The sequence below is a fragment of the Prionailurus viverrinus genome, chromosome C1, assembly GCF_022837055.1.
Source record: "Prionailurus viverrinus isolate Anna chromosome C1, UM_Priviv_1.0, whole genome shotgun sequence".
Taxonomy (NCBI): domain Eukaryota; kingdom Metazoa; phylum Chordata; class Mammalia; order Carnivora; family Felidae; genus Prionailurus; species Prionailurus viverrinus.
In genome coordinates this window covers 201,138,165-201,156,892 of record NC_062568.1, presented here as the reverse complement: position 1 = coordinate 201,156,892, position 18,728 = coordinate 201,138,165, and the positions used below count along the sequence as shown (strand labels likewise).

At 59.8% G+C, this 18,728-nt stretch overlaps 1 protein-coding gene across 2 annotated transcripts in view; it reads left to right on the top strand.

Moving 5' to 3' along the window:
* Positions 1–3,204: 3,204 nt before the first annotated feature.
* PAX7 (paired box 7) overlaps positions 3,205–18,728 on the top strand; it is a 97,747-nt gene continuing 82,223 nt past the window's right edge. The window contains exons 1-4 of one of the 2 annotated variants that reach the window (XM_047871311.1): positions 3,205–3,289; positions 5,927–6,162; positions 6,749–6,878; positions 7,801–7,929. In XM_047871311.1, the coding sequence (XP_047727267.1) occupies positions 3,205–3,289; positions 5,927–6,162; positions 6,749–6,878; positions 7,801–7,929 (580 nt within the window). Of the gene's footprint in view, positions 3,290–5,926; positions 6,163–6,748; positions 6,879–7,794; positions 7,930–18,728 lie in introns of both variants that reach the window. The other variant, XM_047871310.1, reaches the window with a different exon arrangement.

Below are 18,728 nucleotides of genomic sequence, written 5' to 3'. Positions count from 1 at the left end.
AATCCCCAAGCTGCGAATACTCAGGGTTCGTGCCGCTAGCACGGGGTTTCGGGGAGCCTGCTCGGGGCCTCCCTCGCGACTGGGCCCACAGCTCAGCCCTCTGCATGGCACGGCGGGGACCGTGCCAAAGGTTAGGTGGCCCCCCCCATGGAGCACCCCGAGTTCGATGTTCCCAGCCGCAGCTGGTGGGCCCCGACCCCAGGAGATGCAAGCGCGCGCGCGCGCGGCCTGGCGGTGAAGTCAGCAAGGAGGGACCGACTCTTCCAGCCTCCACGCCAGCGCGCCCCAGAGGCCTCTCCTCGCCCAGGGAACTGACCCAAACACACATTCACACCTTCTTGACAGCTGACACAGCATGGAAGCGACTCTAAAACCTAAACACAGACAGAGACCTTCACTTAGAAGCACTCGCGTACTCAGACTGGCCCGCAAGCCTACGAGGAGCCTTACACACAAGCCGACCTCCACCTAGAGACACACACAGGGGCTTAAATTCACACACAAACATACCCCTCGGTCCACCCACAGACGTAGAGAACCGGTGCCTTAAACGCTTCCTCGCCAGTATGGAAGTTACTGATGAATGAATGAATGAATGAATGAACGAACGCTATATTATAAGTATCTCTACGAATGAGTGTATATTGTGTGCATATCTGTATGTGTATATCCACACACACATGCATACGTGCATACATAAAATACACAGCCACTTCTGCAGGTCCCGGGCCAGACGCTCCAGCAAGACAAGATGTAAAGGGACCCCAAGTGTAATTGGACTTCCCCAGACACGTACACGGTGGCCTCAAACTTCATCTCTCAGTCCCTCTCCTCAGGGGCAATGGATATAGCAGGGTAACACCTCTAACGAAGAAAAGAGCCCAGAAAACCTTGTCGGGCCCCTAAAACTCAGGCCAGCCTGGTACCCGGGCCTGGGCAAGTGCAACCTGGATTCCCCCTTTCCAATTCTAAAGCTACCTGGCCTCCCCCTCCTCAATTCTGGAGCTGCTGGAAGGTGTGGGTTTAACAGGTTTTTTGTAGGCCCCCATTCCCAGAGTGCCTCCCCACCAAGAGCCTGATGAGCCCTCCCCACCCCCCCCCCCAAGTGCTGGGACAGACGGGAGAGGAGGGAGTCTGTCACATGCTGAGAGGGGCAAAGGTCACAGGTGAGGAAAAGGGGAGGGGAAGGGGGCACACTAGGGCCAGCCCGAGGAGAGCCCCCCAGGCCAAGACGAGGCTGACCCCAGGACCCGGAGAGGGCGGGCAGGGGGCGGGCTGCGGGGCGGGGGCCGAGTTGGAGGGCTGGGTTTATTTTATTGTATTTTGCCTCCAGCGCTGGGCCGGAGACACTCTTTCCCGAGGGAGACAAAAGGCCTGCTGTCCTGGCGTCCTGCCCCGCTGGGAGGGCGGTTCGCCCCCAGGACTCGTGTCCCGGGGCAGGGGCGTCTGGCCACTCCGGCCGGGGATGGGGGGGAATCTCCACCCCCACTGCTGACCCTTTAATTGGGGCACTTCCCCCTGTAAATTCTGAGGGGGGAGCTCAGAATTGACGGGCTCCCCCATGGCACCAAGACTCCCCCCCCCGCCCCCCAGATCCGGGGCACCACGCTCGCTGTCAGCCTCCCGGCACCAGACTGCCCTCGGAAAAGAGGTTCTGGGTCGTGGCCAGGGTGCCTGAAGAGGAGGGCAAGTTTAAACCCGGCTGCAGCTGGGTGAAGGGAAGGGGGAGACGAGGGGAGAAGACGCAGTCCCTAATATTTGGCACGCCCAGTTTCCTAAGCACTCTGGGCGGCTGGGAGCCGCGGAAGGCTGGGCGAGGACCCGCCACTGGGGCGCGGACGTTATTTCACAGAGAAAGTCATCAACCCTTCTCCTGAAGTCACCCTAGGCCGCTCGCCCGAGTGGCCCCACTGGCGGAGATTTCAGAACGTGTGAGAGACATGGAGGAGATCCGCAATCAGCCCACTCTGGCCCTGGGAGGCCAGAGAAAAGGCGAGAATTCAGCGGAGCCGCCAACCCCGCAGCAGACATTCCCAAGCAGCCGGGACGCCGAGAGGGGCCGTGGGCGACCAGGGGGCTGGGCGCTCGCCCGGCCGCTGTGGCCCATTCGTCAAAAGAAGACACTTGCACAAAGTTGGCCCCCTCCCCTTCCCTTCTGCCCCCTTCCCCCAGCCCCGGGGCCTCGCTCCCTCTGTGTTAACGGGCGGTTCAAATTCTCCCCCAAAAACCAGGTCGAGCCGGGGATTAGAAAAGAGAGAGAGAAAAAAAAAATATTCGTTGGCGATTTCTTTTCGTTATTGGTCCTCGCCTCCCTTCCGCCCTGGCCCCCTTTTCCATCTCATGAATAAAAGAAAAGTCCGAACCTATCAGATCTCGTTCGCTGCCTCCCCCCCCCACCCCCCGCCGCCGCCACCCCCCTCGTGCTCCAGCTGAGCACTTTTGCACAACTTACCCGGCGGATCGCTCGCCCCCTCGCTTCCCCTCTTGCCTTCCCAACCCCGTCGCCCCCAGTCGCCTCCCCTCCAGCCCCGAAACTCCGACAGAGCCACCTCGGCCCCTCCCCGAGCCTTGGGGGGGCGGGGGGCGAAAGCCGGTGCGCGCGGGGGACGTGAGTGTGGTCTGCAGCGAGGCGTGGAGGGGAGCGCAGGGAGGGAGCGGGCGAGCGCGGGAGTAAATATATAAATAAATACGGGCGAGATCCCACTCGGCAGCCTCTCGGCTCAGAAACTTTGGCCCGGAGCGCGCGAGCGCGCACGGCCGCCCGTCCGAGGCCGGGCCCTGCCTCCGGCCGCGGCTCCCCCCTCCCTGCCCCAGCCCCGCTCCGCCGCCGGCCTCGCCTCCCGGTTCCGCCCGGCGCATCCGCCCGCACAACTTCTGGCCGAGCGGAGCGGGCACAGGCGGACTTGGGGTTGGCGTGTTTGTTTGTTTGAACTTCCCTGTCGCCACCTTCCCCCCCCTCCCGACCGCCCCCCTCCACCAACCTCCGCCCCCCACCTCGCCCCCCTCCCCAGCTTCTGGACGCGAACGGCTGCAGCCGGGGGTGGGGGTGGGGGCAGGGAGCGCGTGCGGAGAGGGGAGGAGGGGGAAGAGGTTAAAAAAAGCGAAGTGGCAGAAGAAGGGAAGAAAGAGAGCGCAGCGGGGGTGAAGGGAGCGGACGGGCAGCGATTTCTGCCGACTCTGGACTCGTCCCCGGCGTGCGCAAGAATGGCGGCCCTTCCCGGCACCGTCCCCAGGATGATGCGGCCGGCGCCCGGGCAGAACTACCCGCGCACCGGCTTTCCTCTGGAAGGTAAGAGCGCCTCCGCGCCTCCGCCGGGAGCCCGGGGTCCGCGGAGACGCAGCCATCTCCAGGGGTGGCGGCGGCGCCAGCGGCAGCGGGGCGGGAGGAGGGGGGCCGCGCTCCCCGTCTCCTCTGGGACGGAGTCCGGGCGCTGGACCCCGGAAGTTTCCGGGGCCGACACTTGTCCGTTTCTGCGTGGCTTTCGGTGGCCGGCGGCCCGGCCTCACAGGTCGCGCGGGCCCTGGCCTTCCTCCGCCGGGCGGAACCCGGGGCAGATTTCGGCCCCTAGGAAACGCCAGCTCTTCGTGAATTTCAGCTCGTTCCACTATTTTCAGATACTTCCCTCCTCCCCCCCACCCCACCCCCTATAGTTTCTCGCAGCTCTCCTGCGTTCGCCCCTGCCAGCGCGTCCTGCTCCTCGTTCCGAATTGTTCTTTTTTGTTTGTTTGTTTTCCCCACTGCTGGGATGGTCTTCCAAAACCCCTTTTATTTCGAAATGCCGACAGCATGTGGATAGTGTGTGTGTCCAAACCAGGAAGGTTCTCCGCTTCTTCCAAAGCAACAGTCAGAAACTCCCTGCTCTTGGGGTCTGGAAACAAACTAATGCGAAATAATCGATAGCAACGATTTCCCCCGGCCCCACCCCCACAACTTTTCACTTGGGCTTCGGAACTCTGGAACTCTCCTGGGAGGGGACCCCGGGACGGGGAAAGTGCGCGATTCTGTAATGCGTCCTCCCTAAAGAAATATCCAGCGCCGGGGCGAGCAGGGAAGGGCGGACCGTGGACGGTTCCCGGCTCCAGAAAAGGGTGCGAGCGGGCTGCCGAGACCCTTTCCTGCAGGTTTTTTTTTTCTTTTTTCTTTTTTTTTTGGCTTGGTTTTGTGTTGTGTTGCTTTCTTTCTAAACGGTGGAAGGCCTTCAACCTGTCAACCGAGGGATCGCTGGGCTTCTGGGGGCAGGTAGCCACGGTGTCACACGGGACTCCACTTTCATTTTTTACTTACTCTTCTGGTAATTGTATGAGCCCCCTTGTGCGCGAGGAAGGGGAAAGGAGGCGGGGAGGGGATGGACGGGCAGGCAGCCTGCGATCTGGGGAGGGAGGGGTCCCTCCGGCAGCGGGCCGGGCGCGGGTCCCTGCATTAGACAGAGGCGAAGAGAGTGGCTCCGTGATCAAGTGCGCGTGAGCAGCCACGCAGGCGGGAGAGCGCACAAGCCCGGGGATTTGCCGTAACACTCTCCTGTAGCGAATGCAAGTGAAACAGGCGGCCGAGGACGCGCAGCGGATTAGAACAATATTTGCCCAACATGACGGAGAATACTGAGGAGAGCCGAGCGCCGGTCGCTAAAGAGGCTCTTGAATATAAAGTTGGGCGCTCGAGAGCTCTCCAGTGCTAATGGCATATCCCGCCACGGAGACCGAGTGACTCTGACTTGGCGACGCACGATTTCTGATTAAATCCGAGGGTGGCTTCAGACTCCTACTTTTGCAAAGAGAGGTGGGGGGGGGGACCGGGAGCGCGAGGAAGGAGGCGGTAGGAACAGCCCAGCCTCTTCTCGCCTCCTCCCTTCCAATTATACCGGCAGCTCCCTCCACTCGGGCGGCTGTGAAATCGTTCTAATCTGCCAGATCTCCGCAGCCGCCGAGTCTCCAAATTGGGGGGATCGAGGCCGGATTAGTGCACCGGGTGTCCCCCAACCTTCTGGGAGGAAATTGTGTACACTTTGCATTAAGGCTTCTGAGGAGCTCTCCCCTCCCCAGCATACAGCAGGGACTGACTGCCGGGGATGTCTGTCTCCCAGGTTCCCAAAGTCACCCACACCCCAGCGGGGGGACTCTGGCCCATCTGTGTACCAGCCTCTCAGAGCCCGCAGGGACAGTTCATGGATTTCTGAAGCCAACTAGTATTTGATTTCGAAGCTTGGAGCATCTCCCCAGATCTCCCCAAAACGAAATTAGAGCTTTGAGAGGGGTTGGAAGCAAGGAGAGTCCCTCAAGGGACAGCCAGGTGACCCCAGAGGCAGGGACCAACGGCATCATGTCACCAGTCCCTCGACTGTTCAGTTAGAAGTTGGATGGCTCTGACAGCCCAGGCCAGAGCAATAAACACTGGTAATTAACCAGCGCCTTCTGGCTCCCTCCAAAATGGATCAGTCTTGACCACCTAGGGCACGGAGCGGACCAGAGGGGCCACATCTCATCCGCTAGTGCCCTCTCTAAGAGGCAGGCAGACCTGTGGCCCAAACTGCATCCCGGGGGACATTGGTCCCAGAGACTCCAAGACTCCATCAGCCTCTTGGCTCTGTCCCCTCCCTCCCGTCCTCAGAAGTATCAGATCCGTCGTCCTCATTCCCCATGGTGTGACAGGAGCAGGGGCACGCGGCGTCTGGGGGACTGTAGCAGCCAGCCGTGACTCCCCCCTCCATCCTTCCAGGACCTTCTCTCAGCTTTATGACGGTTTTCGCCTGACCTCTGTACTGCCTGGGCTCCAAATGTGTGTGTGTGTGTGTAGGGGGGGGGGGTTTCAGGGATCCTCTGTCAGGGGTCTTGGGGCTCAAATGAGACGAGCCAGGGAGGTGTGCTCAGTGTCTCCTCCCCATCCTTACCCTGTGCCTCTCTCCTTCCCCATCTGCCCTCCCTTCTCCAGTGTCCACACCACTTGGCCAAGGCCGGGTCAATCAGCTTGGCGGGGTCTTCATCAACGGGCGACCCCTGCCTAACCACATCCGCCACAAGATAGTGGAGATGGCCCACCATGGCATCCGGCCCTGTGTCATCTCCCGCCAGCTGCGTGTCTCCCATGGCTGTGTCTCCAAGATTCTCTGCCGCTACCAGGAGACCGGGTCCATCCGGCCTGGGGCCATCGGAGGCAGCAAGCCCAGAGTGAGTGTCTTTGCTGCGAGCCGAGCCGACAGTCAGCCTTCCCACGGTTGGGGGATCCTGGCCGTAGCCCCTCTCAATGCCCTCCATCATCCAGTATCACTGGGGAGTCCGTACGCTTCCTGTGGAAGTACAGGGGGAGAGTGTCCTCACCCCCGGATAGCTCCCTCCTTACTTGAGTTTCTAGTGGATGAAGATAACTGAGGTTCCAGGTTGCCCAAGACTTGGAGGCCCATGAGTCATCCCTGGGCCGTCCCTATGTCTGCCCCATCCCCTATCATCATCCCAGACCAGGGAAAAATCTCCCCTCTGTCTTGCCTGAAATAGTGAAAGGGAGATCCTAGGAGTCCTAATTAGCTTTTTATTTTATTACCTATCACTTCCCTGGGCCCTCAGTCAGCTGCCTTCCTGGGAACCAGGCTCAGGTTTTGAGAAGGGATAACGCCAAGCTCAGAAGGGGGCGGTGGGGGGGGGGGTGGGAACCAGAGCCACCAGCCTGGCCTGGGGCTCTTGGGAGGTTGATATTAAAAGTATCTCCCTCCCCCCACCCCATCTTTCCACCCCCGCTCTGCCACCTCCACCTCTGAAGCAGGTGGCGACTCCGGATGTGGAGAAAAAGATCGAGGAGTACAAGAGGGAAAACCCAGGCATGTTCAGCTGGGAGATCCGAGACCGGCTGCTAAAGGATGGGCACTGTGACCGCAGCACGGTGCCCTCAGGTGAGAAGGCAGCTGAGCCGGCGGAGGCTGGTTCAGGCTCGGGGTTCGGGGCTGGGGGTGGAAGAAAGAGGACAGGAGGTGGTGCATGACACGGAGCTTGAAGGAAAGTTGGGGGGAGCAAGGGGGACAGGAGCGTGGAGAGAGTTGGGGCACAGGAGGGACTCAAAACCGAAAGGAAGATGAAGCGAGGGAAGAAGGAAGGAGAAGAAAGTTCAGAAAGAGAGAAGAGGAGGAGGAAGCAGAGAAGGAGGGATGGATGGACAGAACGGAAGGAGGGACGGAAGGGGCGAAAAGTTAATCCTATAAGGCTGGGTGGTAACGGGAGCTCCCTGGGCACTTTCTGCGGGAAGTGGCCTAGAGAGATGGGTCCATCCTGGGAGGGTTGATCTCGGGTGGGCTCCCTGGACCCCTTTCCCCAGGTCACAATTTCTGTTTCGTTAGTGCCCCCAGCCAGCAATGGGCCCCAAATGTGGGGGCCTTCCAGCATCCTGCCTTGTGAGACAGAAAGCGGCCTGGGATGTCCGTGTGCAGGGGCGGCCAGGCACGCAGGGCTGGGCCGCACACCTGAGTGTGGAGACCGCAGCACAGGGGCTGGAGGGCCTCCGGGAAGGCCCTGGGGGAGTGGGTGTGGGTGTGAGTGTATCTAGGGGATGCGCGGGTGTGAGGCACAAGTGTGTGCAAGGATGCGTATAGGAAAGCCGCCGTGAGATGCCCCAGGTGGGTCAGCTTCCCTAGCGAGTGACTGTCCTTAGGTAGAGACGCTTAACCGGGGAGGGGGGCAGCGGGTGTGAATCTCATTGACGCGTGTTGGGGGCGGGGGGTGGGGGCTGCGCGGCTTTCTCCCAGGGGCCCAGGTCGCGCCGGGCTCCGCTGCCCCAACGACTTATACTCGCTCTTTTGCCTTTGAATTTCTGAGGTTTAGTGAGTTCGATTAGCCGCGTGCTCAGAATCAAGTTCGGGAAGAAAGAGGAGGAGGATGAAGCGGACAAGAAGGAGGAGGACGGCGAGAAGAAAGCCAAGCACAGCATCGACGGCATCCTGGGAGACAAAGGTAGGGAGCCTCCCCGGGGACGCCACGGCGGGGCCGCGCGTCCCCACCCGCCAGCGTGCGGGCCGGTGCTGCGCTTCCGCCGCCCAAGGCTGGCGACCGAACTTCAGCGGGAGGACTCGCAGCCTCCGGGGGTGGGGGCGGGGGGGGGGCAGCCGGGAGCCCCCTCGAGGGTTGCCGAGAGCGCCCCCTCAGCGCGCCCGGGGCCAGGGCAGGGCGCGGAGCCGGGGCGCAGACGGACCCCGCCTCCCCGGGGAGCCGGCGGCAGGTTGGTGCACTGCGCGCCGCCGAGTGCGCGAGCCCCGCGCGCAGGGCCTCGCCGAGCCCTCCGGCGCGTGTGTCCTCCGGCGCTGGCGTTTTGGCGGCTGGTCCCGGCGTGGATCTATTATTTATAGGAAACTTGGGCAAGGGCGGGGGGGGGGGGGGGCGAGGAAGGAGGAGCCGGCCCGCGGCTCCCTAAATGAATTTGTTAACCAGACCCGCACACGCTCTCTAAACGGTCCCTTGAAACCCTGCCTGACAGTTGACTGACCGCTGCAATCAATAAAAATTAGCGAGGGCCGCGTGGGCCGCCGCCGAACCCTCAGCCTCGCGTTGTCAGGGCGCGCGGGCCGAGGCAGCGCCGAGGGGGTGCAGACGGGCGCACGAGGCAGGGGCTTGCCCCCGTGGGGCCAGGAGTGGAAGCCAAGTTCCCAGAGGCCCGGGGTGGGGAGGTCTCGGGCGAGGAGAAAGATTCGGACGCTCCTCGCACTCTCCCCACTTTGCAGCGCGGCTGGGCCGCTGCCGGGAGTCTGGCGCCCGGCTTTTTCCCCGGGATCTGCTAGGGAAGGCATTTATCTTTCAAGCGCCTGCACGCCCCGGGAAAGGGGGGCGTGCGTTTGTTTATTGACGGGGGCTGGCTGGGGAGAAGAAGCAAGCCCCCCAGCAGGCATGCGGGGCCGGGGCAGGGGTGGGGGGCTGCAGGCAGGCGGACAGCAAAGACTGTGCTCCTGTGAACCAGCAACACAGTAGCTTTGTGGAAAGTGGGGAAGCGCCCCGAACCTGGGAACTTGGAAAGAGCACATTTGGCTGGAATTTCTTTGCAGAGGTTTCTCGAGGTACCTCCCTCCTTGCGTCCTGCGAACTCCCAGCCCGGGTCTCTCCCCAGTTTTCAGCAGGCTCTCCCAACCTTGAAGATGAACTTCAGAGACAAAGCCCGCTTCCAAAGACAACACCCAGGGAGGCCCAGCCCCCACTGGCCTGGTGGAGGGGGAAGGTGGGAGGAGGGGCAGGGGCAGCCCCTTTGAGTGCAGCCTAGAGCTGGGGAAGGGGCGGGCCATTGACATTCAGGGCCCCAAGTGGAGCCCAGTCCCGCCAGGGACAAAAGGGCGAGGGAAGAAAGGGAGGGAGCCGCGCCTGACACCCCGCTGCGCCGGGCCTCAGGTCTGCAGTGGGAAGGGGTCCTGTGCCGCCAAGGAGCGCCTCTGGCCTGGCCCAGGCGGCCCTGAGCCCTGCGACCCCCTGTGGGGGGACCCACTCCTTACTTCAGTTTGTAGCAGAAAGGGGCTTAGGGGCACTTCCTTTTTTTGTGGGGTGGGGCACATTGAACTTGAAGGGCTCTTTTCTGGTGCCTTACCACACGGCGTTTCTGGGAGGTGCCGGGGGAGAGGCGGAAGGAGGTTTGGTTTTATTTGGAGAGACTTTAGGTGTGCGTGTGTGTGGCTGGGGTTTGTCCAGTTCGGTCTGTCCTGAGAAAGAAGGAAGGGAAGGGGATAGAAAGGGTGGGCTTTGGGGAGCCCTCCGCCTCCAGGGAGGTCCTGCGCTTCTGGTGTTGGTCAGGGCTTACGAAACCAGCTAACAGGCAACTTCGCTGCAGAGAGGATTTCCCTGCAGCACAACCAGGAAGCTCCAGTTCTCCAGGGGTTTGCGGGGAGGAGGCAGAGAGCACAGGAGCTGAGTCTGGAGAGGAGTTGCAGAGATGAAATGGCACCCGTGGGTCTGGTATCCAGAAAGCCCAGCAGTTTTCTGAGTGACAGTGGGCATGTCGGGCGCCGGGAGTGTGGGCTGGGTGGCTGTGTCGGCGCATGTGACTCTCCGTGTGGCTCTTTGCCCGTGGCCCTCTGGATCGTGGTGCCCTGGGGCTGTATTCTGTGCAACCGCGCTTCCGTGTGGCTGTGCAGGGTGGTCGTACGTGGGTGTGAATGGGCAGAGCGACCGTGGGGATGAGTGAGGGTTGCCTGTCCATCTGGTGACAAGTCACATCAGCCCCCTGAGTACCTGGGCAGGCATCCCAGGCGACCACCCCCCCCCACCCCCACCCCGCAGTGGGAAACTCTCCTCTCCCTCCTAGGCCCCGGCCATCAGCTTCACGGCCAAGTTAGAGGTGAAAAGACCCCTTAACCTCCACCCAAGCCGGCCAGGTGGGGAGAGGCAGAGACCCCTCAAAGCGCAGAGCCAAGGGAGGGGTGCGCGCCCACGAACTTTGTTTTGGCTTCTTGCTCTTGACGAACGCTTTCTCGGGGGGTTGCCCCTCTCGTGGCGGGGAGCCTTGGAAGAAGGGGTTTAAGAGCTCTCCTCTTTAAGCGCTAAAGAGAGATCCCTCCCTGAGTCCGTTTTTCCCTATCGTCCGCTTGGCATTTAATAATGTTAAGACTTATTAGAGCTGGTAATGAAAACTGGGACTCCTGAATAGGAAACTGTGTTGGAGAGGGGTGTAATAGCTTCCAGGCATGGTAAGAAACTATTTATCCGCAATCAGTCCTCACTCTCAGAGTTTGAAGCACAAACGTTAAGTTGAAGGGTTTTAAAGCAGATTAAATTGAGCTTTTATTTCTGTGCACTTTCATCTCTGAACAGCTCACTCCTGCTCCCCTTGGGCTGATATTCATGAGGCTGTTCGTATTTTTTTTTTTTTTTTTTTTTTTTTGCTCTTATCCTTGTTAAGACCGAGTTATTAGGGTTGTTGGTGCTGAGAATTTCAGACCGCTGCGGAGAGGGGCTCCGGCCACGCTCTGCTCACCTGGAGAGGGACATGGACAGTTCTTGCCCTCATCCACTTGGACCCTCTTCCCCTCAGCCCGGCTCCGAGGACCAGGGGAGAGACAGGCCGGAGACCCAAGCGGGAAAGGACTGGAGGAGGGACGGAGAAGAAAAAGATTTGCCTAGCCTGAGCCCAGAGAGACTCTGCTGGGAAATTTGATAGGGGTTTGCAAAAAGTCGAGCCATCTCTCTGGGGGAACTAAGGGGGCCAGTGTAAAGAAATGGGGGGAGCCATATCAGTAGTAATCAGCACCCCCAAACCTCATGCCTCTGACGTTGCACAAACGTAGGCTGAAACTGACCAGATCAGACGTGGGGCTCCATCTGGGCCTCTGGGGTACGGCGCCCAGAGAGGTCACGATTAATACGAAATAAGGAGGGAGAGGGGGGACTCGCAAGCTGAAAAGAAGAGGGTGCATTTCCAAATCTCTGTGGGGGAGAGTGCCGTGGTCACAGCCGGGCGGAGACTTTGCTGACTTGCCCGGGTCGGGAAGACCGTCCGAGGTGGGGGCCGAGGGGGCTGCTGTGTAAGGCAGATCTGTGTTTCTTTCCCTCTTTCCTTAATGCGTTTTTAAAGCCGCGAACGCACAGGTGTGGAGTGGCAAGTGACGGAGGAGGATCGGAAGGGAGAGGAGAGCCCCGAAGTGTCGGTTTTAGACACTTGTACAAGGAGGTGGGAAACAATTTAATTTGGCAGCGCGGATAGCTGCTAATGCGGTTTTCGGTCGTTCGCTACACTGGAGGAAGCTGTTTTGATTGTGTGTACAAGGACCTGCTAAATTTAATTAGGCTCCGGGGGAGCGCATGAATAGGGGAAGGGGGGGCTCGGCCCCCCTCAGCCCACACCGTTTTTTGTTTTTTTCCCTTTTTTCCCATCCCCCGGCTTCACACCTGGAAGGGGCATTGTTTACCGGATAGGCGAGAGCGGCCGAGGCAAAGGGAGGCGGCGCGGAGGGAGCGGGGCCTCGGGAGCGGGAGCCGGGGAGGGGACGGAGATAGTCCATTTATCAAGAAACAATCTGCATTGATTTAAACCAACAAGTTCCCTCCTCTGTAAATGTGTGTTTAGAGAAAGGTAATTGACACTCTACCAAATCAAAGGATTACCCCGGGTTGGCAATCTAATCAAACAGAGTCCAGGCGGGATTTGAGGCTGTTCAGAGTGGGGATCAGCTTCGCATAATGGGGGCTCGGAGGAAGATGGGAGGGTGTCAGGCAATCCCCCGGCTTTAGGCTGAGCTCAGTGGTGAGACCAGAGGGAGGGAGGGAGGGGGGGCGAGGCCTCCGCCGCGCCCGGGTGGTGGGGGGATGGGGTGAGCGGAGAGGGGGCGTGCGGGGCGGGGGTGGGGGAATATCCCGCAGGAGGGGGGCTCCCGGCGAGGGGCGAGCCCACACTGGGCTGACAAGACTCCCCCTTTCTTCCCTGCATCCCCCCCAACCGAAGCCGCGAGAGGGGAAGGAGGGAGCGGAGACTCACGGAGAACAACAATGTTACAAAGGCAAACACTGGCGCTCGCGCGCGCGCCCGCAGCCCCGGAACCCGCGGTAAATAAACAAAGTCGGCAAACTGTTTGCCAGATAAACTCGTGCCTAAATCGAGTGTGACGGGCAAGGAGAGTCGAGACAGAAGGAGATAAGGTTGGAGGGGGAATGAACGAGCATAATCTAATAGAAGACATTTAGCAAACAAACTTGAGACAAGAACAGGGGAGCGGAGGGTAATTATCCGCCCCAGAGAGCGAGGGAAGCCTTCGGAGGGCTGGGGGTGCGGGGGGGGGGGGGCGGGGGGGGGGGCCCGGAGCCGCGGGGGTGGGGCGTGTTGGGGAGACGGGGAGGCGAGAGGCCTTTGGGACTCCACGGGGAACCGGGCCAGGGTCCCCAGGGCGCGCAGGGGAAGGCCTTTGGGACTCCACGGGGAACCGGGCCAGGGTCCCCAGGGCGCGCAGGGGAAGGCCTTTGGGACTCCACGGGGAACCGGGCCAGGGTCCCCAGGGCGCGCAGGGGAAGGGCTCGGCTCCCAGATGGAGGTTCCCGCGCGGCTCCAGCCTCCCGGACGCATTTCTACACGGGGTGGGGGTCCCCCGCCGCGGAGGCGTGCGGGTTTTATGTTCACCTCCGGGCACGCACCGCCACACACACCGGCTGTTTCGAGGCGTTTGTACCTAAAAGACTCGTGTGCGCGGCGCAGCCGTGAAAGGAATTAGATATTTACCAGTTTGAAATAAGCCTGGCTAAGAAGAAGAGAGAAGAGAGAGAGAGAGAGAGAGAGAGACATTGAAAAGACGAGGCTGGCTGGGGGAAGACTTCAAACGAATTCATCATTTGGAATGGTGGAGGGGAGATTTACCAGACAGTATTGGGAAGTTATTTAGATATTAATAACACATTTTCCTGAGGCGCGACCACGGCAGCCATCTGCGCGGCTCTTGGAGCTATTTGGCTGGGTGAAATATGGGCGTCTCAAATGTTGGGAAGAGATAACGCAATCAGGCTATAACCCTGGTCCTAAGACGGCATCGCAGCGTTAAACCCGGATTAACCTCCCCCCACCCCCGCCGCCCCCTCCCCTTTCACAGCTTTCCAAATTTTTCACTGGAATTTACATGGAAGGATTTAAAAGCACATATAACAGTAGCCTTAAAGCAGTAAGGTGATTATTTGGGCTTTTTTTTTTTTTAAAGAATGCCTTTCTGAAAATGATAGTTGTCACACATTACATCTTATGTAAATAATACGATATAAAAGCATATATATATTTTTTATACATAGAGAGTTGAGCAAAGGAGATCTCCTTCCAGGTTGCCTCTTGGGACTTTCTGTTTGTCATCATCAGCAACGTTGATGAGGCCTGGTTCCTAATGGGCACCTAAAGAAACATGAAATGTACAATCACCTAAAGCCAGAGTTCACACCACAGAAGGGGCACAGAAGTGTCTGGTGAGGAGAAGCCTTCCAACTGTTAAGAGCACAGAAGAGAAACCCCAAAGGGGAGATTCTCCAGGGGCTTTGGGGCCTTGAAGGCCATGACTAAGGGGGGGGGGCACATTCCAGGAATTCCAGGAAAAATAGCTCGTCTCCTTCTCCCATCCCAGACTAATGAGGTAATTAGGAAACCCGGTTGGGGATGGGGATAAGAGGAGATTGGAAGGTGGGGATGCCCCCCTCAGTTTTTACTGTCCTAGGCCTTCCCTCTTCCCCTCCCTCCCCCCAACTCTGGCTGAAAGAGGAAAAGGTGGAAATGGGGTCAGCGCTTTCTGACCCGCTCTGGAGCGATTGGCCCCGGCTGGGGTCGGGCAGGGGGAGGGAGGGAACTTGCCTTCCCAAATCGAATCAAGGCAGAACGGTGACCTAAGGGGGAAACGTCGCCATTAGTAGATAGATCTCTCCAAAACTTCAAACAAAGTGGGGTGGGGGTGGGGGGAAGGGAACGGTGAAGCTGGGTAGGCAGAGGCCAGGCGGGGAAGGGGTCCGCAGGCAGCTCAGGGGGGACCGGGAGCCTGCGAAGGGGAGGGGCCCGGAGGAGGAAGAGAAAGGGTCGAGGGCAGAGGGGAGGTGGGGGCCAAAGGAAGGGGTGTAGGAAAGGGGATATGATATGCCAGAGGGGGGTCGGCTGCACTTGGAACTTCAGCCCCCGGGGAGAGGCAAGGCTTCGCGGCGCTGCAGCCTGGGGAGGGATGGGGGGGGGGGGGGTTGTGCGCGCCCCAAGCCGTGCTTCCATGAGGCCCCTAGGGCATCCCAAGGCGCCTGGGCGCTCCAGCCTGGCCCTCAGTTGGGCACCTCCAGGAGCCGCAGAGCCCCGCAAGCTTGCTGCGGAAGGGTCCGCGCGGTTTCTCCGGGACTGCGGGTCAGCTAAATGGCCCAAGATTTGGTCGCCCGGGCCCTGGCTGTGCGCTGGGCCTGCGCCCAGGTCGAGCCCAAGGGAGGGGTGAGCAGAGACCGGGGAGACACAGAGGCACAGAGGGGGTACGAGAGAGAGGCAGACGGAGGAGAACAGCAACAGGGGGAGGGGAAGAGAGAGAGAACGCTGCGCGCTGGAAAACTGGAGCGAGAAGGACCGAGCGCGGGGGGTAGAGAACCTGCCGGGAGCGTTGGAGGGCGCCGAGAAATGCGGAGGGGCCGCGGCAGGCGCGGAGCGGCAGGAAGGAAGACAAAGGGACGCCGAGTCCCCGAAAGGCTGGCCGGGGACGGGCGGGTCGGGAGAAGCCGTAGGCCCCCGAGGCAGCCCGCGGGAGAGCGCGGGCGGAGAGGGCGAGCGCGCGGAGCCGGGCGGCGGCGGGAGGCGGGCGAGCCGCTGTCGTCCTTTTGATCCTCCGCGGCTTCCCCTTATCAGAAGCGCTTTCGGTGACACTGGCACAAAGGCAGTTCATCATATTACAGCGCGGCCCGGCGGCTCGCTGCGATCCCGCCGCTTAATTAGAGGCGAGCGAGTCGGGGCCGGCGGAGCGGGAGGGAGGCCGAGCCCGAGGCGGGGGCCTGGGCGCCGCGCTCCGACCCGGGGCGCTGAGCAGGGGCCGGCCCGAGAGCCTGGTCCAGCCGGGACCGGGAGCAAAGGCGGGGGGTGGGGGTGGGGCCCTCATTCGGAGCGCTGCTCCTTAAACGGGCCTGTAGGGGTTTCACTGCCACGAGAGTGAGGCTCCCTGCCTTCGGGATGTTCGCAGCCGCCCCTTCTAAGTTCTCGGCTTTGGGGAAGAAATGGCGCAGGCCGGCATCCCCACTCCCTGGCTTCCCACGCCGCAGACTGGAGGGTGAGAGGGTGAGTAAGGGTGACGTTACAAGGCTGGAGAGCTGAAGGCTTCATGCTGCTCTGGGCCCAGTTCACACCCACAGGGTACCAGCGGCCGGAGGGTCAGATTCAGATTCCCCCCTCCTGCGGCTTGCCCTGTCCCCAAACGATCCCAGCTGCGCCAGGCAGGAGGAATCAGGAGGGGCAGAGGGCATCGTGGTGGGCCTGGGAAGGAAGGGTGCCAGTGTCGGTCCTGTCCCCAACTCACTAGAGTGTAATCTTGGACAACTTGCTCAGTCTCTCTGGCTCTCGGTCTCCTCCTATGAAAGCCAGAGCCCTGGACTAAGTCAAAGATTCTTGTCCTCCTTGGGGGGACCTGAGACCCCTTTGGGAATTGGATAACACCCAACAAACTGGCCAACCACACAAGTTCGTACAGACAGAATTTCGGGGAGCGTATAAAGGGGTCTCTGGGCCTCTGGAGGCCATGCCCCATTGGGAACTTCACACGGGCAAGTTTCCTGGTGACTCCAATATTCTCGAGGGAGTGTCTCTCCAGACACTCCTGGATGAGAGAGCCCGGGATGAGGATCTGGAATTGGAGGAGGGGTGTTGAGGCTGGAAGCCTGCCCTCTATCTGGCCCTTGCTGCTTCCACCCCTTTCCAAAGCATGCAGCAGTATCCACCCAGTCACCCCCATTTGGTTGTTGGAAGGGTCCTTTCTGAGGTTGAAATAAGCACAAATGTGGTGTTCCCCTTTTTTGTCAAAGAAAGAGAGAGGGAGGGAGGGAGAGAGAGAGAGAGAGAAAGGAAGGAAGGGGGGAAGGGAAGGGAAAGAGGAAAGGAAAAGAAAAGAAAGAGGAGAAGAGAGAAAGGGAGGAAGGAAGAAAAGAAATGAAGAAAGAAAAGAAAAGAAAATTGTTTCAGAGGGTGAATTTCTTCAACCTGTAAAATTTTGTTGAGCACCTACTATGCATTGTGCCAGGCATTGTGATAAGTGCCCAGGAGCACCTGAGACACCAAGAAGGTCTCTGCCTTCAGAGACTTTTGAGCCAGGTGGTTGAGACAGAAAATAAACACGCCTACGGTGGAGAGATGTGCCCCAGCGCATGTGTTTGTGTGCATGTTTACCTGGATCTCTGAGTGCGCCTCGCCCCCTTGCCAGGCTGCCTGTGTGTTTTGGTGTTTGTGAGGGTTGTCTGTATGTCTGTGTGCGCGTGACTGCACGCAACAACAGGATGTGTTTGGGGCCTGGGCTGGATTTGGCAGGCAGCCGCCAACCTGACTTGGGGGGTCACAGGCCTGGAAGACAGGGCACGGGAAGCGCCCAGGGTTCCAGCTAAGAGGAGGAGGGAGGGGCAGCCTGGGGCCTGAGCTCCCAAGCGCCTTCCCTGTGCTCTTTGCCACTGAAAAAAAAAAAAAGATCAAACAGCCCCTAGGACAGGACAGAAAAAGGCGTGGGGCGTCCTCCGGAGAAACAGCTTGGAAAACTCCAGCCTGAACTTTTCTGGGGTCTTTTCACGGGACCCAGACCCAGCGGGGCCCTAGTGGAATGGGCAGCTGCCTTTCTGCAGGATCCTCCCCCGGTCCCCAGCCTTTGTGGGGTAACAGGTGGAGAGGGTCCACTCTTGGACGTGGGTTCAAATTACAGTTGTGGGTCTGTAGGTGCCTGGGGAAAGTGGAGAGAAGGTAACATTTGGGGAAGTTTCGTGGCACGTCCTGTGTTGTATATACTTTTGCGCAGAGATTGTGCGTCTGGAATCAAGCACGCTCCAGTTCTCTGGAAACTTGTCCTACGGTCTGCATCAGATTTATCTGGGCTGCACAAAAATCAGGTTCAGAGTTCATCTCCAGAGCATCAACTTTGGGGTTGGTAGGGGTCAGGGGGAGTTCTAAGGAACCGTCTGGAACTCTGTCATTCCCAGCGGAAGCCTGCAGAAGACCTCCTGTCTCCTGCAGTCTCTTGTAACCACAGAACCAACCCCAACTGCCGGTCCAGTGGCAGAAGGAGGAACCCAGGACTTTCGGGACTGATTTTGTACTCATCCCCTCCCCACCCCCACCCCCGTGCCTCCTCTTTGCAAGTTTTTCTCCACACCTGGTCTTCTGGGTCTTAGATTTACTCTCGGGAGAATGAGAAGTCCGATAGAAAAAAAGAAATTCCAGTGTGTGTGTGTGTGTGTGTGTGTGTGTGTGTGCCCCCTCGAGAAAAAGCTAGGAGATGCCCGTCTGCTTTCTTCTGCTGCTTTTTGCCCCCTCCATTCTCTCCTTCTGTTATGGTCCCTCCAGCCGCCTACAAATGCCGCCCCTCCCATCTTGGGTGATGGGGAAGGTTCTGAATTACTGTGCTGGCATTTTTAGGGTTTACTGGAGGTGCTGGGAGTGAACCCTAAGCAAAGAGGCTCTGGAACCTCCTTTCCTCCCTTGAGGGTCGGATGGTTTCTGGATTGGGACTTTCCCTTCCGTAGCTGGTGCAGCTGACACCACGGAGGTGTAGCTGGTGCCCTCAGGGCTGAGGGCCGCAGGGGCGATTACCCCCCTAATTGCCCCCTTGCTTCTCCCTGCCCAACACACACACACACACACACACACACACACACACACACACACCCTTCTCCCCTCCTGGCTGGTGGTAGGTTTGAATGCTGGTAGCTCTTCTGTTGCGGAGCCCTGCCTCAGTGACTTGCAGTGGCCAGCCTCAGTTTCCCCATCTGATTAGTGGGCTTGTCAGCCCTTCTCCACCTCCTGGGGCAGGAGGAAATAAGGGCCGGGAAAGCGCCTCAGAAACTGGTCAGCGGGTCCGAGGAGGGGGAGGGGCAGGCTCCAGGGGTTTCTCCTTTCCCGGGCTGACCGCCCGCCCCCCCCCCCACTCGGCGCAGTCCCCGCTCGCGCCTCAATGGCCACTTTAGAAATACAAACAACTTTAGAAATAAAGTAACCAAACCCCCGAAAGGGGCTTTGAAGGGGCGAATGCCTGGTGGCGCTTTACTATGGTGTGGGCCGAGGCCCCGGCCTAATCCCGCTTTCATTTTCACCGACGGCCGCGGGGGAAGCGCTCCGG